Consider the following 26,134-nt stretch of genomic DNA (forward strand, 5'->3'; position numbering starts at 1 on the left):
CAATGTTGTGTTAGTTTCAGGTATACAGCAAAGTGATTCAGTTATATATATTTTTTCAGATTCTTTGACATTATAGGTTATTACAGGATATTGAATATAGTCTCCTGTGCTCTACAGTGGGTCTTGTTGTTTATCTATTTTGTATATAGTAGTATGTATCTGTTAAGGATTAGAAACTCTTAAGATCCAGTACATGATTTTCCATGTTCCTCTCCCCTGGCCACAGTGAGTAGCATTATGCCAGGTGGCCTTGGCTCTATCATTCTGTGTCCCTTATTAAAGATAACATAGAAAAGAACATCCCTCCCACAACCTGAGATAGACAAATAGTGTGAATGAGAAAGAAACCTTTGTGGTTTTAGGACACTGATATTTTAGGATTGTTACTGAATATTGATTGAACACATTTTGGCTAATATATTGAAAGGTAAAGGGTTTCAAAAAGATGAGAGTGATCAATAATAATAATACAATAATAGCATAATAAGTACAATAGTTGCCATCAATATAGTACTTACAATGTGCCATGCATTTTTATAATCATTCTACTTTTATGATCTTCATAACAAGTCTATGAGATAGATACAATTACAGGTGAGGAATCTGAGACACAGAGTGAGTAACATTTTCTAAGATCACCTAGGTAGTAAATGGTCAAGCATTCATACTCTGGCAGCTTGCCTGCAATTTTATGCTCTTTACTATTACTTATACATCTTTACAATATTGTTGGCTATTACAAAGATATCTACTAATATAGAGAATTGAAAGTATGTATTAGGTTTGGTAACATGGAAAACACTGGTGTTCTTCACGTACACTCTTTCAATGGAGTGATTAGTGCAATGAGGAGTTTTTATGAGTTGGCATAGAGGTAGTGGAGATAGTGAACATAGAAAATACTTTCTGGGAACTTGCTTGAAAATGAAAGGGATGGGTATATAATAGATATATTCAGGGGTAAAGGAAATAGTTATTTGTTTTGAATGGAGAGACTGGCACATATTTGTGAGATAGCTGGAAGGGGCTAGTAGAAAGGTAAAGGTTGAAGATACAGTAGAAATAGGGTTTTTCTGACATCAGGTTCCCAGAGAAAACTGTCAGGAGATGGTATCCAAACTACAGGGAAAGTTTTACTTGTAAAGGAAGAGGGATACCTGTTCTGACACTGCATGGAAGGACATGAAATTAGACATAAATGTTGAAAAGGAGGTGGGGAGGATAGGGCAGAGTAGAAGTCTGAATGGTTATAATGTATGAAGGAGAATTTGAAGAGACTAGAGCATAAGTGGAGGAATAGGTAGAATAGAGATATACTTGTAATAAAGTGCATAAAGAGAAGAGTTTGAAGAGGAGATGACAGTGTACACAACTGTGGAAAGAATGGAGTGGAGTAGATATAAACAGAAGAGAGGATGTATGGAATGAGGTGGTTGGAGGGAAGTGTGATGGGCAGAAAAGGAACACATAGAGACTGAGAATAATAGAGGGAAAGAAACAGAGTGAATGAGGAGAACAGGATAGTGGAGAAACTGAATAATAAAAGGAAACGAGAATAGAGGATAGGTTTAAGTTTTGGAGGAGGAATAGAAAAGAGAGAAGAAAGGAGATGGGAGGATGGGAATGTTGAAATATGAAGAAGAGAGGATGCAGACTGAGGAGGGCAGAAGATTAGTCACCTGAAAATAGAGTTGGATGAATGGGAAGATGACCATTAGGTCCTTCATTCTAGTCTGAATTGGACAAGAAAGTGGAGTTCGATAAGATAGAAGTCTATGCAGAATGCCCTTGTGCTTACTCTGAAGGACAGAACAGAGGAGGTACAGAAGTTCAGGAGCATGATGAAGCTATTGGTTCCCTTACACAGTAAATGCTTCACTGTTGACCCAGGAAGGTGGATCCAGAGGGAAACCTAGGTTCAAAACTTAAAATAAGAGCTTGACTCTATTTATCACCCCATAATTTATTTGTCTAGTGACCTTTTGCAAGACACAAATTATCTGCTTTCTCATTTTGATAATAATGTGGCTGCTGCCTGTCTTGTAGACACATGAAAAGCACAAATTGGATAAGGTCTGAAGAATACTTAGAATTTTTCAGGAAATGTCATTCTACAGCATTCCTCTCATTATTTTGACCCTTAGAGGTAGTATCTGGGGGCTTCCATGATGGCGCAGTGGTTGAGAGTCCGCCTGCCGATGCAGGGGACACAGGTTCGTGCCCCGGTCCGGGAGGATCCCACATGCCACAGAGCGGCTAGGCCCGTGAGCCATGGCCGCTCAGCCTGCGCGTCCGGAGCCTGTGCTCTGCAACGGGAGAGGCCACGGCAGTGAGAGGCCCGCGTACCGCAAAAAAAAAAAAAAAAAAAAAAAAAAAAGAAAAAGAAATAGTATCTGAATTCCATAGGAAAATTAAAGAAGGACAACTTTTTAGAAAAATATGACCAAGCATTGCATGGCTGTATAACTAGGACACTTTAGAATCAAGCCTTCCCTTGCTTCATCTTGTGACCTCAAGACAACCGTAAAAATGCAGGCCAAAGCTCATTACCTGCTGTTTGCTTCAGCAGCACACATAGTAAAATTGAAACAATACAGAAAAGATGAACAGAGTCCAGGTCAAGATGATATACACATTTATGAGGTATTTTCCATTTTTTCAGACATGGATATAGGGAACTTTATTTCTATTAATGACATCTTATTTATTAATGAAGATATGGGGAAATACGTTCATTGTTGTGTTCTTTATACTTATTATATATAAATGTTGCATAATATATAATACAATAAAAAATGTTCCAGTGAGTATTTGAATAGGAGGGAAAAGTACTTTTTGAATTTAGCTAGATTTTATCTCATTCACTTGAATCATTCATTCAACATATTTATGAGTGCTACTGTGTTTAAGGCTTTGGGATATATGCTGAACTACAGAGATAAATAAGACACAGCTCATGCTCTTAGTGACTTTACTGTCTAGTAGTTAAAGAAAACATATGCACAGATAGCTGCACAATAATATAAAAGTCCTTAAATAGAGGCAGGTACAAAATATGATGGAATTACAGGGTAAAAAGCATCTAAAATCATGTGGAGACTTAAGCAGTAGGTGTATTTAGGTTAAAGCAGTTGAATTATGTTAAATGTTGCTTACACCACATTACATTGAACACTGTTTGGTTGCATTGTTGAAAGACATGCTTTTTTGTGAAACTTAATATAGGAGCTGTGTCTACAATTAAAAGTGAAACATTTGGAAAAAAAATCATGTGGAGACACCAAGGAAAGTTGTGAAAAGGAGATAATACTTATCCTGTATCTTGAATTTTAAAGGAAATATAGGTAACTATTAAACAGATGAGGGACAGGGTGAGGTATAGGAGGGTATTCCAGGGAGGGAAAATAGCATACACAAATGCAGGTATTTATGAGTTGACAACATGCATCAGAAAATTCATGTCTGTTGTTAGAACTTTTATTTGTTAATTATTCCAAAAATATTTCTTGAGGGCTTAATCAGACCCAAAGAGTATTCTGGGCACTAGGGATAAAGTGGTGGGCAAAAATAGATGTGGGTTCTGCTCTCATATAACTACATTCTATTGGGGAAAACAGTTAAACCATGATGAAAATGTAGAATATGTGCTATGATGAGGGAAGCACAGAGTGAAATATGCTTTATGAGCATATGCTATATGAGCATCTAGCAGGGACAATGAAGTGAGTCTATGGGGAATATCTACAATGAATTCCAGAGGAAATAACTTTTAAACTGCAACTTAAAAGATGTGTAGAAGTAAATTATAATAAAAGATAGGGAAGAAATGTTCCAGAGAGAGAGAGTACAGCAGATATGAAGGCCAGAAGAATGAGCAGGGGAGGTAGTGATGATACAATAAAGAAACTTAAAAAAAGTTCATTGTGACTGAACTGTCACCTAATGCAATTTTGTGTGCCCAACACACAGTGGGGCCAAACAAACCAAACCATTGGAATTTTGTGCAGATAAAGGTTTACTGCAGGACCAAGCAAGAAGAATGGGTGGCTCATGCTCAAAAAACCCAAGTCTCCCCATTCTGATGGTTTTGGGGGAGAAGTTTTTAATAGGCAAAATTTGGGGTGATAGTTGTGGGATGTGTGACTTTTTTCTAATTAGTTGGTGGTAAGGTAACAGGGCAGTGGCTGATGGCTTGGTGTCTGGCAACATTCCTTATTTATTGGAATGACAGGCAACATTCTTTGTCTACACTTGGAGTAAATGTGATAAGCCATGTGAATTGCTTGACATATGTCCTGCCACATGCCCACTGTGTGGAGGTTTTTGTGTTAATATCCCCATTTTTATAATTACTAAACTGAAGTTTCAATAGAACAACAGTCACACCATTAATAACTGGCAGAGCTGGTACAGAATCTCAAGTCACTCTTATGTTAAAGCAAACTGTTTTTCCCTACTACATCCCACTACTTCCTCTAAGAAGGGAATGTAGGGGATATCAGTTTTAAGCATAATGAGTTTGAGGTGGACATGACAAGCTGCAGCTGGAAATGCAGGTCTGTCACCCAGAACTTTGACACAATGGGATTTTATAAAATTAAATACATTGCACAAAGTGTCCTCTATATATTAGGCCACAGACTAATAGTGTCCTATGTTTAGGTACAAATTAAACAAAATAAGCACTCATTTCTCCATGTTTGCATCATCAAGAAGAAAATGGTATTTTTTGACCAATTAAGAGAGACTTATTATCATATTCAGACCTGCATGCCTTCCTTTATCCTTTGTCTGATTGGGTCAGTTTTGCTCCTGTACTTGGGATGTTCCAAAGACAAATTATTTGAAAGATAAATTGTGCATGATACCTGAACTTTCCCCACCAACACACATGGAAATGTTAATAATAAAGCTCCTCTCCTCCTGCTTTAGATGTAAATAGCTTGCATCTGAGTCTTCATTACAGAGACTTCCTCTGAAATGGCCAGGAACCAGGGAAGGCATTTGGGTCACATTGTTAGTTGTATAGGACTTAATGTAATCAAATCAACCAAGCATTGATAGCTTTGTTTCACACAGTCCTTTTTTGTAATGGCTTTTGCTCTAGGGGATTCCATCTGTAGTTCCTTATTCATTAAGCTAGAAACTGACTCACAGAACCACACTTAGTGTGTTTCACTCTGATGAACAGAAGAGCATAGAAGAGATAGAGTGGCTCACTTTGGACCCTGAGAAAGCTTACAATGAGGTGAGAAGCAAGTAATATTACAAGTCCCAGTTAATCACAAATTATGCTGTGGACTCTGTGTGGTGATATCAACCCCTACCCTCCAAGAATTCACATCTTAGCAGGAAAGATAGGACACATAATTTACTGTACTATAAGGCATAATGGAAGCTTCACAAAAAGCCAACAATGAGGTGCTATAAGCTAAAAATTATAGGTTTCATTACAGCTTGGAGACATGGGCCCAGATGTGGGAAAGCACCACATGGGAACTAGCATTTAAGGGAGGGAAGGAAAAATGTATTCCCAAGAGGTCTTCTCACATTTGTTTCATTTTTGCCAAGTGCAAGAGGAAATCAGGGCCTTGAAATAACAAGAATCGCCTTTATTCTCAAAGGCAAGAAGCTGAACCTCAGGCAGATTGAGTCTGTTAAAAAGAACTGATTCACTTTGTTATAAAGCAGAAACTAACACACCATTGTAAAGCAATTATACCCCAATAAAGATGTTAAAAAAAAGAAAGATCATTCTAACACAAGGGGGATTTACAGATCATCAGAAGGGTCCCTCTGGTTCCAAAGAACCCAACTATTTTAGATGCTACTGTTTTCGAATGCAAGTTAGTGTGTCCAATGCCCAGTGAGGCCAAACAAATGGAAACATTGGGGTTTGGAGCAGAGAAAGCTTTATTGCAGGGCCGTGCAAGGAGAAGAGGTAGATCATGCTCAAAAAACCCAAATTCCCCAATGGAGAAACAGGGGATTTGTACCTGGGAGGGCCCCACAGGGTCCTGCTCAGTTTCACTACCCCTAGACAGACTATGTATGTTATAGTGAAATGAACTTTAGGAATTAGGAGCTCTAAGTGTGAGTCCTAACTCTGGCCCAGATCAGCAGTGTAACCATGGACAAGGCATTTCTGTTTTCTGGACCTCAGTTTCTTCTTCTGGGAAATGGGGCTGAATATGCCTGCTCTGTCTATCTTGCAGAAATATTTATTAAATCAAGAAGCATTTACTGACTATATGCTATGTGCCAATCACCGTACTATGCATCAGATTAGAATAATATGTAGAGACCCTTCTCTCAAGTTTCTCACACTTACTTGCAGAAGACAGACACATAAACAGACTGGATATACTGTGTTTCCGTCAAGTAGAGCATTTATAGGGACATGAAAGTCATCTAACTTTTTGTTTTTTGATGTGGCACCCCAGGCAGGAGTGGCTCCATCTTGAGCCTAGAAAGTTATTTCAACAGTGTTAAGCACTAAGCTACTTGTACAAAGTGCTCTGGGATTTCTGTGAGCTGGAGAACTCACTATGCCTATAGGGCACATACAAAGTTATCACAGAAGAGGTAATATTTGAGCATGGACTTGAATGGAATTTGTTCCACATATAAAGAGGAAAGGGCATTCCTGGCAGGACGAAAAAGAACCCAGCAATTTGTAGAAAGGCACAAAAGCATGAGAGCTTTGTTTGGCAAAATCACAAGTATTGGCAGATGGCTGGAGAGTGGGGGAAAAGTGTGAATATCAGAAAATGAGGATGGAGCAACACATCTGAGGTAATTGTTAAAACCTAGATGTGCTCCATATAAGGGCTAAATGCAGTAGTGAAGCTCTGGTATTCCAATTAGGAAGCCCAAGGGCTTCCAGTGTACTGAAGCCTTTTGCCTATAGCTTGAGGATTTAATGGGAAACTTGCAGAAAACTGGGATTCTTTTTTTTTTAGGTTTTATTGGAGTATACTTGATTTACAATGTTTTGTTAGTTTCAGGTGTACAGCAAAGTGAATCAGTTATCCACTCTTTCTTTTTTATGATTCTTTTCCCATACAGTCCATTACAGAGTACTGAGTAGAGTTCCCCGAGCTATACAGCAGGTTCTTAGCAGTTATCTATTTTATATATAGTAGTGTGTATATGTCAATCCCAATCTCCCCATTTATCCCCCTGCCTTATCCCTTGGTGACCATAAGTTTGTTTTCTACATTCGTGATTCTACTTCTGTTTTGTAAATAAGTTCATTTGTACCCTTTTTTTTTTTAGATTCCACATATAAGCAGTATCATATGATATTTGTCTCTCTCATTATGACTTCACTCAGTATGACAATCTCTAGGTCCATCCATGTTGCTGTGAAGGGAACCCTCCTACACTGTTGGTGGGAATGTAAATTGGTGCAGCCACTGTGGAGAACAGTCTGGAGGTTCCTTAAAATCTAAAAATAGAACTACCATATGACCCAGCAATCCCACCCTGGGCATATACCCAGAAGAAACCATAATTCAAAAAGACACATGCACCGCAATGTTCATTGCAGCACTATTTACAATAGCTAGGACATGGAAGTAACCTAAATGTCCATCCACAGAGGAATGGATAAAGAAAATGTGGTACATATATACAATGGAATATTACTCAGCCATAAAAAGGAACGAAGTTGTGCCATTAGCAGAGACGTGGATGGACCTAGAGACTGTTGTACAGAGTGAAGTAAGTCAGAAAGAGAAAAACAAATATTGTATAATATTGCTATATATGGAATCTAGAAAAATCACGCAGATGAACTTATTTGCAAAGCAGAAATAGAGACACAGACGTAGAGAGCAAACGTACGGACACCACAGTGGGGAGGTGGGGTGGGATGAATTGGGAGATTGGGATTGACATATATACACTACCATGTGTAAAATAGATAACTAATGAGAACCTACTGTATAGCACAGGAAACTACTCAATGCTCTGTGGTGACCTAAAAGGGAAGGAAATCCAAAAGAAGAGTGGATATATGTATACGCATAGTGGATTCACTTTACTGTACAGCAGAAACTAACACAACATAGTAAAGCAACTATGCCCCAATAAAAATTAATAAAAAAAGAAGACGTGATACATATATACAATGGAATACTCAGCCATTAAAAAGAACAAAGCAATGCCATTTGCAGAAAACTGGGATTCTTATGACTAATATACTGCTTGGTTTGGGTGTTTAGTGGTGATATATTTCAAGTGACTCATCCTCTACTAATAATGGCTATTAATGATTTTACTATCTTTTCTATTTCAACATTAATGTCAGATCCTGCCCTTTACTCCATGATAATAGAAATAGCCTGCCTGACACCTCAACCACTCCTGAAGAGTGTTTTTGTTTACTTGAGGTATAATTGATGTACAGTATTATATAGGTTTCAGGTGTACAAGTGATTCACAATTTTTAAAGGTTATACTCCACTTAAAGTTATTATAAAATATTGGCTATATTCGCTGTGTTCTACAATATATTCTTGTAGCTTATTTATTTTAACATAGTGCATTGTACCTCTTAATCTGCAACCCCTATCTTTTCCCTTCCCCTGTCCCTTCTCTCTCCACACTGGTAACCACTAGTTTCCTCTTTGAACTCATCTTCTATTAATCTTCCCCCTTGGTCTCTCCACTACAGCCACAGTGGCATAGTTGCAATTTTTGGAACACATTGGTCACATTTCTACCTCAGGGCCTTTGCATTTTCTGCTCCCTCTACTTTGAATGTTCTTTTTCCATGTGTCCATAAGACTCACTCTCATTACCTTCAGGTTCGTTGCTTAAATGTCACCTACTCTGTGAGGTATTCCCTGAACACGCTATTGAAAATTGCAATGCCTCGTCAATAGTTTCTACTCACATCTTATTTATTTTCCTGAGACATATTGCCTTTTAACACATTATATAGTTTACTTATTTTACTTGTTTCTTTTTTGTCTTCCTTCTACTCAAATGTAAGCTTCAAGATGGTAACAACCTTGGTATGTTTGCTGATGTACTTATATTGCTTAGAATAATACCTGGCATATAGTACACGATCAAAAATTATTTGTTGGGCTTCCCTGGTGGCGCAGTGGTTGAGAGTCTGCCTGCCCATGCAGGGGACACGGGTTCGTGCCCCGGTCCGGGAAGATCCCACATGCCACAGAGCAGCTAGGCCCGTGAGCCATGGCCGCTGAGCCTGCACGTCCGGAGCCTGCGCTCCACAACGGGAGAGGCCACAACAGTGAGAGGCCCACGTTCCGCAAAAAAAAAAAAAAAAAAAAAAAATTATTTGTTGAGTGAAACAATTAGAAAACTTTTAGTCAGCTCTATCCCAGACTTGTTGGGTTATTTGAGAAATGTTCTTCCCTTCTGCTTTATCATATGTCAAATATATGATGGGATAAAACTGGATGCTTTCTATAAGGGTCTTTCAGTTCTGAAATTCTAGGAAAGAGGCTAGATGACCACTAAGTGTAGGTTGAGATATTATGCTATTAAGGAATCATATTAAGATGCTATTTGCCTGTTGGTGCTTTGCGATGACCTAGAGGGGTGGGATAGGGAGGATGGGAGGGAGACTCAAGAGGGAGGGGATATGGGGACATGGGTATGCGTATGGCTGATCACTTTATTGTGCAACAGAAACTGACATGGTATTGTGAAGCAATTATACTCCAATAAAGTTCTATTAAAAAAATCAAAAAAAAGAAAAGAAAGAAAGATGCTATTTGCCTGGAACCCTCGGAATACCTGAACCCTATATTGCCCGATCTATACCTCGCGTCTGCAAGGTCCCCACAGAAATACATGCTTTTAGGAAAGGAAAATCATTCATTAGTTAATTGATTCAATAGATATGTATTGAACACCTACAATGTGCTAGGTACTGTGCTATGCTCCTGGCACACATCAAAGAAGATCCAAGACAAAAATCCATAGCTCTACAGTAAGGAGAAAAAAATGATGATAAATAGAAAAAATTAATTACATGGCATGTTATAAGTTAGGTACTATGGGAAAAGAAAGCGCATGGTAAAGTTTACTAACCATAGTATGGATAGTAAACTGAATGGAGGTTGGGGTAGGCCTCATTTACAAGATAATAAGAAAAAAAACAAGATAGTTAAGCAAAGACTTGAAAGAGACATGAAAACATACCAAATGCAAGGGCTATGATGTAAGAGAGACTGGCATGTTGAAAGAGCAGCAAGGAAGCCAGAGTGGCTGGAACAGAGTGAGCAAGGGAGGGCATAGTAGAAGATAAGCCAGAGAGGAACAGAAGATAAGATCATGTAAGACCCTGTAAGCCATAGCAAGGACTTTGGCTTTTACTCTGTATAAGATGAGGAAATACTAGACGGCTATCCTGTAGAGAATATATAGGGTTGGCCAAAAAGTTTGTTCAGGATTTTTGTAAGATGTTATGGAAAAACACGAGCGAACTTTTTGGCCAACCCAATACTATAAGGAGAAAGGGTAAAAGTAGAGATACAAGTTAGGGTGCTATGGAAGTAATAAAACTTTAACTTATTACTGTGGTGGAATAAAAACCAGCTGTTGAGAAGCAAAGGGTGGGATGACAAGGGAGCCAGGGTGCTACAAAACATAGTGAACAGTGAAATGAGGGCAGTACCTGAGGAGGGTGTGGGTATGTGTGTGCATGCATGAAGGGCTAAAAAGTACCTCCTTCCCATCTGTATTCCCATCTGTGTCTTTCATCCCCAAAGAAGGGAATTTCCTATATTACCTTTTACTGCTGGTCTTTGCATAGGAATCAAAACAGGTTAAAACCTGGCTGGGACTGAGGTCCTATGATCTGATTATCACATTTTGAGGGGTCTTGGACCTTCTTTGAAAAGCTAACTGAAGACTACTTGCTGTACAGTAGATCTCTAAGACTCCTTCATCTTGTATAACTGAAATTTATTACCCTTTCACTAATACCTCCACTTTCACTCCAGTTCCTGGCAACCACCATTCTATTCTCTGCTTTATGAGTTTGACTATTTTAGATTCCACATATAAGTGAAATCCTACAGTATTTGTCTTTGTCTGGCTTATTTCACTTAGCATAATGTCCTCCAAGTTCATCAGTGTTGTTGCAAATGGTAAGATTTCCTTCTTTTTTAAGGCTGGATAATATTATATTGTATGTATATACATGTTCTTATCCATTCATCTGTTGATGGACACTTAGTTTGCTTACATGTCTTTGCTATTGTGAATAATTTTGCAATAAACATGGGAGAGCAGACATCTCTTTGAGATCCTGATTTCAATTCCTTTGGATATATATACCCAGAAGTAGGATTGCTGGATCCTATGGTAGTTCTATTTTTAATTTTTGAGGAGCCTCCATGCTATTTTCCATAGGAGCTGCACCAATTTATATTCTCACCAAGAGTGCACTAGGGTTCCCTTTTCTCCATATCCTCGCCAACACTTGTTATCTCTTATCTTTCTTGATAATAGCCATTCTAACAGATGTGAGGTGATACCTCATTATGGTTTTGATCTGCATTTCCCTGATGAGTAGTGATGTTAAGCACCTTTTCATACCTGTGGCCATTTGTATATCTTCTTTGGAGTAATGTCTATTCCAGCCAATTAAAAATACTGTGTTGAATACTTAAAACTTACTAAGTGGGCAGATTTTATGTTAAGTGTTTTTGTCACAAAAATCATAATAATTTAATAACAATAAAATAAAAGAGGGTGGAAGGAAAGTTTTGAAGGGGACGGATCTGTTTATGGCATAGATTGTGGTGATGAGTCTATTAGCCTGAGTGTAGTCAGGATGCTTTCTGCTGCAGAAAAAGCTTGAAGGGTCTTGAAAGTTGTAACAAGGAGGAGGAAAGGCAAGAAGAGAAGACAGTATGATGCAGTTGTTCAGAGAGCATTAGGATGCATTTAAGAACCAAGGAAAAGAGCATAGCATAATTTGGCTTGTGAAGTACCCCACCCCAACCAACATCTGCCTTCTCATCACTGCTCTATGCTTAGGTGGATGGGAAGGAAGATAGGAAAGTTATTATGAATCAGTTCTGCTCCTAAGCAGAAATCAATACCTTTTGCACCTTGCTTTGATTATCTATTTGTTGTGGTTTTATTTGCCATGTCCCTAGGACAGCTGGGTAGACATAAAGTAATTTCCCCTTGGCATTACTCATAAGACGCAGTATCTTGGAAATACTAATATAAGTGGAGAGAAGGAACACAATTTTCTTTATTAAACCCTCATGAAATCTTTTAATTCTCAAACAGGAGTAAGCTTCTCAGTGAAAGACATTTCTCTTATATCAGATTCTTTGAGTCATGAAACCCCCTATTTATGCCTTAAGAATAAAGGGTAGATTGATAGGGTATTGCAGGCTGACTTGGGAATAGAGATTTTGTCCAAGACACATGGGAATTTTTATAAATATCTAAGGGATTAGTTAGAGCTGCAAGGACACTTGCCATCTACTTCTCACCTGTTACTATTTAGATAAGGAAATGGAAAATAAGATATGGGTAAATATTTGCTGAAGGGCACACACTTGGCTTCTGCCTTCCAGCCTAGGGTTCTTGCTAATAAACACTTGAGCATGTTTGCTTTAGTCAGCCTGCTTTGAGCAATATCTACTACTGCTACTCTGATCACTTATGAGGTGTCACACATTTATCACGCTTAAGAATTAGCCAGGGGCTTCCCTGGTGGCGCAGTGGTTGAGAGTCCGCCTGCCGATGCAGGGGACACAGGTTCGTGCCCCTGTCCGGGAAGATCCCACATGTAGCGGAGCGGCTGGGCCCGTGAGCCATGGCCGCTGAGCCTGTGCGTCCAGAGCCTGTGCTCTGCAACGGGAGAGGCCACAACAGTGAGAGGCCCGCGTACCGCCAAAAAAAAGAATTAACCAGGATTGGAGATTCTTGCCAGTTGGCCACCTAAAGCTCCAAGAGAATAGCAGAGATTGAATCCAATATAACCAGGAGGTATACAGGTTAGCTAGAAATAGCTCATCAGAGTTAGGTGTCAAATAATTCTGAATTTTTGCTGTGTGAGTCCCATTTACACATAGCAGGCTACTTTCTAGGCCAAAGAAAGTTGAGGCTCAAAAATATCTGCAGGAAAACAGAGGGGAAACTTTGGAATCGATTATTTAGACAGACTGATGCAGAAGAATGAGTATGTGGGCATGGCAAGTCGTACCCTATCCAGATTTCCACTGAGAGATCCATGAACAGTCTCTCCAATATGTTGTCCCTATTAAGAGAACATGAGCTCTTCAGACTTGACCTCTTAGGTTTTTGATGTCCTCCATAAACTTTGTAATTTTTTTCTGGCCAGCTACTGTGTGTGTGTGTGTACATGTACAAGTGTGTGTATGTATTCTCGAAGAACCATCTTCTTAAACAAAGCTATAGCAGTTGCTGTAAGCAGCAGAGCCATCTTTTGTGCTTGTTTATTATCAGGTTAAAGATATTCTTTCTAGGGACTTCCCTGGTGGTGCAGTGGTTAAGACTCCATGCTCCCGTTGCAGGGGGCCCGGGTTCAATCCCTGGTCAGGGAACTAGATCCCACATGCATACTGCAACTAAGAGTTCACATGCCACAACTAAGGAGCCCACGAACTGCAACTAAGGATCCTGCCTACTGCAACTAAGATCCGGCGCAATCAAATAAATAAATATTTTATATAAATAAATAAATATAAATATATATATTATATATATATAAATATATATTTTATATATATAAATATATATATAAATATATATATTTTTTATTTATTTATTTATTTTTATAAATAAATATAAAAAGAAAGATATTCTTTCTATACATCTCTCCTCTCCAGTGCAATCTCTAAATTATTTAACTCACATGATAGCCTGATGAGGAGAATTATTTTGGAAATAATTAAACTGCTATCAGGAGTGAATGAGTCAGTACCTGGTGTTTCCAGACTTCTCTGGTGGTGAAGTAGCTAAGGGAGCTCAGTTAGGACAGACAAATGATATTTGTTTTCCTAAAGGTGGTAAGGTGGGATTTATATCTGATCTAAAAATCTAATATTGAATGCTACCTTGAGAGGCTATCTAGTTCATGTAATCCATCCCTTGTGTTCATAAAGTCTTGGATCTCAGTGAACCTAAACAAATAAAATCCCATTATTCTTAGCAGCACTCCATTGCTGGTGAACGAGAACTCAGCTCCATGTTTAATATCATTCATTTTAGCTTTATTTCATGTTCTGTTGTTCTTCCTTTTAGGTTAACAATTCATGCCGAGTGTCCCATGCATTTGGAAGATTTTCCTATGGATGTGCATGCCTGCCCACTGAAGTTTGGCAGCTGTATGTATTTTCTCACTTTCTGTTTGCCTGATCTTTTTCCAAAAGAAACAGAATATTTCCTATTCTGTCCCTTAGTAGTTTCAAAAGCTGAGACCTTTAATTCAGGCTGGTATGTGAGTGAGGAAGGGGAGTGGGGTGGAGTAGTACTAACTGATCTGGAGGAGATTTAACCTTTAACAGTTTTCCTTCTAGACAGGAAACCTTATTTCACCATTTTAGACTAATTTGCCTTTCATTATATTGAAACATTAACATCTGTTTCCTAAATTATCCAGAAGACAAACTAAGATAGAACTAATATAAAGTAGAGTAGTAGCTTCCTAAAGGCAAGATCCCTCAAACAGAATGTGTTTGTATTCTTGAAATGCTTATTCTACCTGCATCCTCATATACTGTAGTTCTATCTAATTCCCTACAGTAAATGGTAGACGGGAAGAGACTCTAGAAATTTCCTCATTTTTAGAGAGTACTGCCTTTGCCAGTAGCTGTAAATCTGGCAGAGAAATGAATAGATACATAGCCTATTTTCAAATGAATTAGAAAAATCAAAATTGAATAGAATTAGAGTGAGTTTCTGACTAAGAATTTCAGAGTAAGTTTCATTTGGGAGTCATCAGAGCAACATATCAAGGTCTGTGTTGATCATCTCTAAATTAGATTTATCTCTGTATTTTGAAGTAGAAAGTGCGTTTGAAAAGACCCAAGTAATTGTGTGTGACATATTTTTTTCAATCATTGTCAAATATTTACAGATTGTCTCCCATGGGCCAGGCTCTGTTCTAGGAGCTTGGAATGTATCCATGAATAAAACAAAGATGTGCCCGTATGGAGCTTACACTGTAGAGGACAGAGTGATGGCAAAAGAGAAAACAAACACTAGATGAAAAAGTAAAGTATGTTGTAAAATGAGAAGCACCATGAGAAGACATAAAAGTACTACAGAATAAGGTGGGGTCAGTCATGTCTAGGTGGAAGATGAGCATTGCCATTGAAATGTAAAATAGAGTAATCAGCATAGGCCTCTTTGAAAAAGTGATATTTGGGCAGAAATTTTGATGAGGTAAAAGGTTTAACAAGGCAGATATTTGAGTAAATAATACTCTAGTTAGAGGGAACAGCCAGGGAGTCAGATAAGTATATCAGATATGAGATCAAAGAGGGGATCAGGTCATCTAAGTCTTGAAGAACATTAAAAGGCTTTGAATTTTATTCTGAGGGAAAATGGGGAGTGATTGGAATATTTTGAAGAAAATAATTATGTTATCTGATTTATGGTTTTTAAAGAATCATTATGGATACTCTGTTAAAAATATAAGTATGAGAAAGGTAGAAGCAGGGAGTCCAGTTAAGAGGTTATTGCAGTATTTCAGATGAGAGATGATAATGGCTCAGGAAGAGTGCTAGTGGCATAAGTGGTAAGAAGTAATTTGATTCTGGATATATTGTGAAGGACAATCCCAGAGGATCCTCCAATGAATTAGTTGTGGAATATTAGAAAAAGAGAGAACTCAAGGGTGACTTGTACATTTCTGTCCTAATGGATTTACTATCAAGTTAGATGAGTATTACTTCCACTCTGGGTAGGATAGAGTTGTTTGTGGATAAACAATGCTCCCCTCATGAACAATTAGGAGACCCAGAACTGTTGAGCAATAAGGATTGAAGAGACTAAAATTCTGGAGAAAGGGTAGAATCTCTCACAGATGAATCTCTGACCTGTAGCTTCTTCATTCTTGGTGGTACTTGCCAATTCTGGCCATGGATTGCAACTTGGAATTCAAGTTTGGCCCTGGGCATAGGGCTGCTGCTGGATGATATATTAAAAAAAAAGTAATAATTCTGATGGTCACACAACACTAAAGTGATAAAAGTAGAGATCTAAGAGATCTCAGCCTCTTGACTGATACCCCTCTCAATACAGTTGCTGAATTTTGAATTTGCACAAAGTATAATAACTAATATGAAAACCTTTGGAAAGTAGAGCTGGCTTTCCTACAGTATCCCAATGCTATAAAAAAGATGACATGCTAGGCTATCCATTTAAAATCCTGGAGAAGCTATGTCCTAAATATAAGGGAATATCAGAGACAGACTAAGTTTAACCAAAACCATGACACAGCTCAGTGCCTTATGGGATTAAGGTGATAATTATCCCACACTATCTGCCTAACAAAGGAAAGAATGAAGTCTCTCTCGTGGAAGTCAACATCATCTGAAAACTCTATATTTTTATTACACAATGTCTGGAATTCAATAAAAAATCATTAGGCATACCAATAGGCAGAATAATGTGATCTAAAACCAAGATCCAAAACCAAAACCGGAATATGAAAACAGACCTACAAGTGATTCAGATATCAGATTGTAGATAAGGACTTTTAAAAACTATGGTTAATATGTTCAAGAAAAAAGGGAAAAGATGAATAAAATAGATAAAAGATAGGGAATTTCAACAGAAAATTGGGATCTATAAAGGAGAATAAATTAGAAATTAGTTATGGAAAAGTACAATATCAAAAATTCAGAATTCAAAGGGTGGATTTAATAAGTAGAAGACAGGATTAGAGATCTTAGAAATAGTTAAATAGAAAATGGCAAAACTGAAGTACAGAGAGACAAAAACACAGAAAAGAGTAAATGAATATGTGGGACACAGTAAAATATATTGTCATGTGTAATTTTGTAGAAGAAAAACAGGAAGAGAAATGAGCAAAAGCAATCATTAAGTGGCTAAAGGTCAGTCATTCTTAAAACTGATGAAAGTTATCAATCCAAAGATTCAAGAGATTGGTAAACACCAAGCAGGATAAATACAAAGAAAACAACACTGATTCTAAAGTTTAAATAGAAATATAAGAGTGCCAAAAATAGCTAAGACAATCTTGAAAAAGACAAAGCTGGAGAGTTTACAATCAGAGTTTACAATCAAATCAAATCCAATACCAGATAAGAAGACTTATTTTAAAGTGTTAAAGCTTTGGTATACTTTAAAGCAATATGTATTATTGTTGCAAAGATAGAAAAATAGACTAATGGGGCATAGCAGAAAGTACACACACACACACACACACACACACACACACACACACACACACAGAGGTGGGGGGTGCTTTATCTCTCTCATACACAAAAATAAATTCCAGATGGGTTACAAATCTAAATGTGAAAAGGTGAAAGGTAAAACAATAAAGCTTTTAGAAGAAAACATAAGAGAATATCTTTATGATATTAGAAGAGATATAAATTACTTAAACAGGACATAGAATAGCACTAACCACAAAGGTAAAAGAGGATAACTTGGAATATGTTAAAAATTAAGAGATTCTCTTTATCAAAAGATAATGGTGAAAAGGCAAGCCATAGAGTGGGAAAAAATATTTGCATTGCATGTACATGACAAATTACTCAAATCCATAATTATTGATATCCCCTACAAGTCTATAAGTAGTAGTCAGAAACCTCAATAGAAAAAAAAAAGGCCAAAGTGTTGAACAGTCACCTTATAAAACAGGGTTTTCCAATCACCCACATAAAGTGATCAATTACATTAGTCAACAGGGAAATGCAAATTGCAGTCCAGAGAATATTACTCCACACCCACTAGGATAACTAAAGTGAATTGCTGATAAGAATGTAAATTTGTACAAAGGTTTTGGGATGTTGTTTGGTGGTATCTACTAGTGCTGGACATACATGTATCATATAGCCTAGCATCTCTAGTCCTGAGTAATTTCCAAACATAAATCAGTACTTATGTCTACCAAAGGCATATAATGAATGTTCATAGCAGAGCTAATTTTAGTAGACTTGATACTACCCTAATGTCCGTCAAAATGGATTAAAAATCTGTGACAAAGAAATTAATACAACATTGTAAATCAACTATATGTCAATAAAAATATCTGTGACATATTCATAAAATGGAATACTATATAAGAATGACAAGTATATTATACTCAACAACTCAATCTGAATGAGGTCACAGGTTTAATGCTGAGTGAAAGCCAGACACATCTATGTATATAGTGCATGATTCCATTTATAAAAAAGTCATAAAAAAGAATAGGCAAAACTAATCTGTGGTGTTAGAAGTCTTTAATATTTCATCCGTCATTGCTGTTGGTAGTATTTCCAAATTTCTATCATATTAAACTATGGAAATCAGGAATAAGAGTTGGAATTCCCAAGAATTTCATAAATTAAATGTTATTCATAAAACACTTCAGACTTTCATGCTCTTTGCTCATTATTATGGATATACAACTTTTTAAAATAAGAAATAACAGGTTTAGAAGTATTAGCAAATGCCAGTAACATTACTGTAGAAGATACTCAAACACTGGAAAACACCAGCAAACCTTATTGGGTAGTATTTGAATTAAAACATTTGGATCTCTTAGCAAGGTAACAGAACTATACAAAATCAAATGTCAAAATTGCCAGTTTAAGGGTTTATTTTGCTTCTCAAACTTGCTATATCTTGAAAAGACACTCACAGGGTTTGTATATTGTATACTATGCATATAGACTTAATATCTAATTTGCAAGAATGACTTGCTATTAGCAGCATACAGGGCTACAAAGATACACTTATAATAAGCAAAATCAACTGATCCGATCAACATGTACTCCTGTGTTGATATTTAGAATTTCAATACTTTTGACTCAGTGTGCCAGCATTTCCTGTTCTTGCTTTTCACTTGACATTAGTAGATTTCTTTAAGCCAGTCATGCTTCTGTGTCTATTGTTAAGCTTTAATTCTTATAGTAGAATTATAATACTTTTTCCATTTTGCTGATTTCTCAACTATTTTTCTCAGTATTTGAAATTCAGAAAAAATATATAAATTTCCCAACAAATGCCAGGAAGGAATTTACACATAGAAACAATAGTCAGGATAATGGTTACACCTGATGGGGGTCATGCTTGATAAGGGACACAACTAGTGCTTCTGGGTGCTGATTATATGGAATGTAAGTCTGGTGTTCAGAAAAGATATCTGGACTGGAGATTTAATTCAGGTTTCATACATATAGATGATATTTAAAGCCATAAGGCTGGAGAAGTCATCTACAACATTTAGAGGCTAAAGAGAAGAGAATAACTCAGTAAATGTGAAGGATAGGATAGCTGAAGCATGAGGAAACTTCAGGGAACATATTGTCCAGGAAACCAAATAAAGTACATTAAGAAGGAGAGAGTGGTTTAAATTCTTAAGTGGGCAGTTAAAGTTAACCTTAAAATCTCTAATAAGGAAGCAATTCTGGAGTGGTGAAGTGAGAACTTCTGAAAATCCACTCTTCCATAAAAGCAACAAGAACATTTTCAAAAATTGGCAAAATAAACTTTCTCTCCAAACTCTAACCAAAGGCTCACAACAATCTGAGGAGTGTTAGTCAAGAAAAATGGCTGATTCTCAGTAAGGCCAGAGAACTCTGTTCCCATCCTCTTTACCCCCACTCTGTAGAAGCCTGGAAGATTTTATACTGACAAAATGGTCAATCCATCAGGAAGATATAACAATTATAAAGATATATGCACCTAATCATAGAACCCCGAAATACATGGAGCAAAACTGAAAAGAATTGAAAGGAGAAATAGACAATTCAACAATAAAAACTGAATATTTTAATATTCCACTTCCAATAGAACAACTAGACAGAACATCAACATAGAACTAGAAGACTTGAACACACTACAAACCAACTAGATCTAGTAAACATTTATATTGCGCTCTACCAAACAATATCAGAACACATTATTCTCGAGTGCACATGGAACATTTTCTGTTTTAGACTATATGTTAGGCCATAAAACAAGATGCAATCAGTTTAAAAGTATTAGAACCATACAAAGTGTGTTATCTAACCTCAATTGAATGAAACTAGACATCGATAACAGAAGGGAATTTGGGAAATTCACAAATATGTTGAAATTAAATAACACACTCCTAAATAAACAATGGCTCAAAGAAGAAATCACAAGGGAAATTAGAAAATATTTTGAAATTGGTGAAAATTATGCACAATGTAAAAACAGCCTAAAGCAGTGTTCAGAGAGAAATTTATAACTGTAAAGCCTGTATTAAAAAGAAGAACCTGACCTTCCACCTTAAGAAACTAGAAAGAGAAGAGCAAACTAAACCCAAAAGAAGCAGAAGGAAGAAAATAATAAATATTAGAGTGAAATTAAATAAAATAGAAAAACATTAAAGAAAATCAAATAATCTAAAAGTTGGCACTTTGAAAAGATCAGTAAAACTGATGAACCTTTAGCTAGACTGACCAAGGGCTGTGGGGAACACAAAACACACACACACACACACACACACACACACACAAAAAAAAAAAAAAAACAAGAGAATAATCATATTACTAAAATCATGAAAGAGGGGACATCACTACTGACGTTACAGAAATAAATAGGATTATATAAATACAGAATTTATATATTTAAATTTATTTAAATATATAAATATTATATATTTAATAAATATATATTATAATTATATATTATAATATATATAATAAATTATATATATTATAATTTATTTATTTAAATACAGATTAAATAAATACAGAAATAAGTAGGATTATACAGGAAAACTATGAGCTGCAAATTATAGGTCAACAAATTATATAGCTTAGATGAAATGGAAAAATTACTAGTAACACACAAACTACTGAAACTGACTGAGGAAAAAAAATAGAAATTTTTATTGGACCTATAACAGGAGACTTAATTAGTAATTTTATAACTTCCCACAAGGAAAAACCCAGGTCCAGGTGGTTTCACCATTGATTTTACCAGACAGTTAAAGAAGAATGAATACTAAGTCTTCACAAAGTCTTGTAAAATACAGAAGAGGAAGTGACAGTCAGGTCAGTATCACTATGCTACCAAAACCAAAGATCACAAGAAAAGAAAAGCAAAGACAAATATTCTTTATGAATATAAACACAAAGATCTTCAACAAAATACTAGTAAACCAAATTAAAAAAACTTATAAATGGATTATCCACTATCTTTAAGTGGGATATATCCCAGGAATATAAAGTTGGCTTAACATCCAAAAATCAATCAATGTAATACACCATATCAATAGAATAAAGGACAAAAACCACTTGATCATTTCGATAAATGCATAAACACATATAATTCATGCCAGAAATCCAAATTTGTCCTGATTTGCCAGTAACTAGTGCCTATAACTTACCCTGTAACTTTGGATAATTTGAAATCGTGACTAAGTATTTGAATTAGTTATAAACGTATACAGTGTTTGTTTCCATTTGGTTTTATATGTATGCCAACCTTAGGCTGTAGTTGTTATGTTCATCAGAACTCTTGTACTTTTACTGAATATGCCCAAACCAAACTGATTATTTTTTTTTCTCTAAAACCTTCTTTTGTGTTCCCTGCCTTGGCTTAGATCCTGTATTTGGGTTGTTGTTTATCTCTTCAACCTCATCTCGTATCTCTTTCCCCTTTACATCAGCCTTCTGCCAGTTCCTAGAACACTGCAACACTGCAAGATGTTTCCCACTTAGAAGACTTTGCACTTTCTGTTTTTTTGTGGTTGTTTGTTTGTTTGTGGCCTGAAATATTCTCCAGCAAGCTCTGGCTTTTGCTTATTTTCCATTTTCCTGCTTAAAAGCCACCCCCTCAAAGGGGTTTTCTGTGATCACTGTATCTAATGAAACCCCTCCCCACTTCATAAACTCTGTTTTATTTTTTATAGCACTTATCACTGTATGATATTATCTTTATTTATTTACTTATATATTTTGTCTTTTTCCACTAGACTATAAGCTCAATGAAAGGATGGGACCTCAAATGTCTTATGATCTCTGTACATTAACTGTCTAATATAATGTCTTAGTATTTGTTGAATGAGTGACTGACTTAATCAATCAAGCAAGCTAGCAATCATTCTCTGACAGTATGAGTTCAAAGGGAATGCCTTCTCATTGGTGTTATCATGGCAGGATTGATATTTACTTCCCATATTCCTGGGGCTGGCACATACCAAGGCTCGAGTAACAGAAGGAGGCATTTGGCAAAGCAACTAAAGGCAAAGAGATGCTAGTGGCATCATAACCAATACAATATACGTTGAGGGGGCCATTCTGGGAATGCTGTAGTTCTGATTGTCTGATAGATAGCCTTTCTGCAGTATCCATTTCCCAAGCCACTCTACCCCTGCTCCTCCATGAAATAAAATGAAACTGAGGAGAAGGGGTAGGACTCTATGTGAGGGAATTTGAGGGCTTACAGGAGCCCAAAGTTCAGGGAGGAAGGAGAGAAGAAAGAGAAGGCCTAAAGGGGAAGAGTTCTGTTCCCCAGTGGGTGAATGAATTCCATCATTAGCCAAGTACTTGCAAAAGTTACAAACTCTGTGTCATCTAGAATCCTTCCATAGACTTCCTCCTTTTCTTTCTTAACCATCATGAAAAGCCACCAGTTATATTCTGCCACTGAGATCTCCTCCCTATTCCACTCAATTCATTCCACTGTCTAATACTCTATATTGTGTCCTAAATGTCATTCACACCAAACATTGTGATGGCCTTTTAACTTCTGTCTTGGCTTTAGCTTCACTCTTTCTAACCAGGCATCCATTCTGCAGGTTGAGCAATCTTTCCAAATTATACATCTGGCCATATCATCTCCCTATTTCAGGCATGTCCACAAGAACTTATAGCCTATGGACTAAAACCCTTATTTCATTTTTTAAAATTTAAGTATAGTTAATTTAAAATATTATATTAGTTTCAGGTATACAACATAGTGATTCAATAGTTTAATACATTATACTTCATTTAAAGTTATTATAAATTATTGGCTATATTCCCTGTGCTGTGCAGTATATCCCTGTATTTTACTTATTTTATACATAATATAGTTTGTGTCTCTTAATCCCCTACCCCAATCTTGCCCTCCCGCAAGTCCCCTTCCCACTGGTAAGAACTAGTTTGTTCTCTATATCTGGGAGTCTGTTTCTGTTTTCTTATATTCATTAGTTTGTTGTAATATTTAGATTCTGTATATAAGTGATAACATACAGTATGTGTCTTTCCTTGTCTGACTTATTTCACTGAGCGTAATACCCTTCAAGTCCATCCATGTTGCTGTTGCAAATATCAAAACTTCATTCTTTTTTATGGTTGAGTAACATCCCATTTTACCCCTCCACACACACGCACACAAACACACACAATATATTGTCTTTATCCATTCATCTGTTGATGGACACTTAGCTTGCTTCCATATCTTGGCTATTGCAAATAATGCTGCTTTGAACCTTGGGGTGCAGATAATCTTTGCAAATTAATATTTTCATTTTATGCATATATACACCCAGGAGTAGAATTTCTAGATCATATGGTAGTTCTATTTTTAGTTTTTTGAGGAACCTCCATACTGTTTTCCATAGTGGCTTCACCAACTTACATTCCCACTAATATTGTACTAGTGTACTAGGTTTCCCTTTTCTCCATATCCTTGCCAAGTTTGTTATTTGTGGTCTTTTTGATGACAGCCATTATAATACATGTGAGGTGATATCTCATTGTGGTTTTGATTTGCATTTCCATGATGGTTAGGAATATTGAGCATCTTTTCATGTGACTGTTGACCATCTGTATGTCTTTGGGAATATGTCTGTTCAGGTCTTCTCCCTTTTTTAATCAAGTTTTTTGGGTTGTTTTTGATATTGAGTTATATGAACTGTTTATATATTTTGGATATTAACCCCTTATTGAATGTATCATTTGCAAATATTTTCTCCCATTCAGTAGGTTGTCTTTTTGTTTTGCTGATGGTTTCCTTTGCTGCACAAAAGCTTTTAAGTTTAGTTAGGTCCCATTTGTTTACTTATCCTTTTGTTTCCTTTGCTTAAAGGGACAATCCAAAAATATACTGCTAACACTTATGTCAAAGAGTGCTCTGCCTATGTTTTCTCCTAGGAATTTTATGGTTTCCGGTCTTACATTTAGGTCTTTAATCCATTTTGAGTTTATTTTTGTATATGGTATGAGGGAGTGTTTGAATTTCATTCTTTGACATGTAGGTAGCTGTTTTCCCAGCAACATTTATTGAAGAGGCTGTCTTTTCTCCATTGTATATTCTTGCCTCCTTTGTCATAGTTTAATTGGCCATAAGTATGTGGGTTTATTTCTGGGCTTTCTATCCTGTTCTATTGATCTATATTTCTGTTTTTGTGCCAGTACCATACTGTTTTGATTACTGTAGCTTTGTAATACAGTCTGAAGTCAGGGATCTTGACTTCCAGCTTTGTTCTTTTTCCTCAAGATTGCTTTGGCTCTTTGGGGTCTTTTGCACTCCCATACAAATTTTAGGATTATTTGTGCTAGTTCTGTGAAAAATGTCATGGATATTTTGATAGGGATTGTATTAAATCTGTGGATTGCTTTGAGTAGTATGGACATTTTAACAATATTAAACAATTTAACTATTTTAATTCTTCCAATCTGTAAACATGGGATGTCTTTCCATTTGTTTGTATCATCTTCCATTTCCTTCATCAATGACTTACAGTTTTCAGAATATAGGTCCTTCACTTCCTTGGTTAAATTTATCCCTTCGTATTTTATTCTTTCTAATACAATTGTAAATGGGATCGTTTTCTTGTTTCCTTTTTCTGATAGTTTATTATTAGTGTATAGAACAGCAACAGATTTCTGTATATTAATCTTGAATCCTACAACTTTACTGAATTAATTTATTAATTTTAATAGTTTTTTGGTGGCGACTTTAGCATTTTCTATGTATAGTGTCATGTCATCTGCAAAGAGTGACTGTTTTACCTCTTTCCTTCTAATATGGATGCCTTTTTTTTCTTGTTTTATTGCTGTGGCTAGGACTTCCAATACTATGTTAAACAGAAATGGCAAGAGTGGGCATTCTTGTCTTGTTCCTGATTTTAGAGGAAAAGCTTTCAGCTTTTCACCATTGAAAACACAATGTTAGCTGTGGGTTTGTCATAGTTGGCCTTTATTATTTTGAGATATGTTCCCTCTATGCCCACTTTCTGGAGAGTTTTTATTATAAATGGATGTTGAATTTTGTAAAATGCTTTTTCTGCATCTATTGAGATGATCATGTGGTTTTTGTCTTTCCTTTTGTTAATGTGGTATACCATGCTGATTGATTTGTGGATATTGAACCACTATTGGATCCTAGAATAATTTCCACTTGATCATGGTATATAATTCTTTTTATATATTGTTGGATTTGGTTTGCTAGTATTTTCTTGAGGATTTGTGCATCTATATTCTTCAGAGATATTGGCCTGTAATTTTCTTTTCTTGTATTGTCTTTGGTTGGGTATCATGGTAATAATGGCCTCATAGAATGAATTTGGGGATGTTCCCTCCTCTTCAATGTTCTGGAATAGTTTGAGAAGGATAGGTATTAATTCTTCTTTGTATACTTAGTAGAATTCCTCTGTGAAGCTGTCTAGTCCTGGACTTTTGTTTTTTGGGAGTTTTTTGATTACTAATTCAATTTCACTACTAGTGATCAGTCTGTTCAGATTGTCTAGTTCTTTCTGACTCCATTGTGGAAGAGTGTATGTTTCTAGGAATTTATCCATTTCTTCTAGGTTGTCCAATTTGTTGGCATATATTCATAGTATTCTCTTATGATTTTTTGTATCTCTGTAATATTCATTGTAATTTCTCCTCTTTCATTTCTTATTTTGTTTATTTGCATCCTCTCTCTTGTTTTTCTTAATAAGCATAGCTTAAAG

General features: G+C 36.3%; 1 protein-coding gene and 1 pseudogene across 1 annotated transcript in view; both read left to right on the plus strand.

The window, feature by feature from the left end:
• GABRA3 (gamma-aminobutyric acid type A receptor subunit alpha3) overlaps positions 1 to 26,134 on the plus strand; it is a 153,559-nt gene that overhangs the window by 81,066 nt on the left and 46,359 nt on the right. Inside the window, exon 5 of the mRNA XM_060137405.1 lies at positions 14,278 to 14,360. Within this exon, the coding sequence (XP_059993388.1) occupies positions 14,278 to 14,360 (83 nt within the window). The remainder of the gene's footprint in view (positions 1 to 14,277; positions 14,361 to 26,134) is intronic.
• LOC132514139 (U6 spliceosomal RNA) lies at positions 2,558 to 2,658 on the plus strand (annotated as a pseudogene).

Source organism: Lagenorhynchus albirostris, chromosome X (assembly GCF_949774975.1).
Source record: "Lagenorhynchus albirostris chromosome X, mLagAlb1.1, whole genome shotgun sequence".
In the NCBI taxonomy this organism is placed as follows: Eukaryota; Metazoa; Chordata; class Mammalia; order Artiodactyla; family Delphinidae; genus Lagenorhynchus; species Lagenorhynchus albirostris.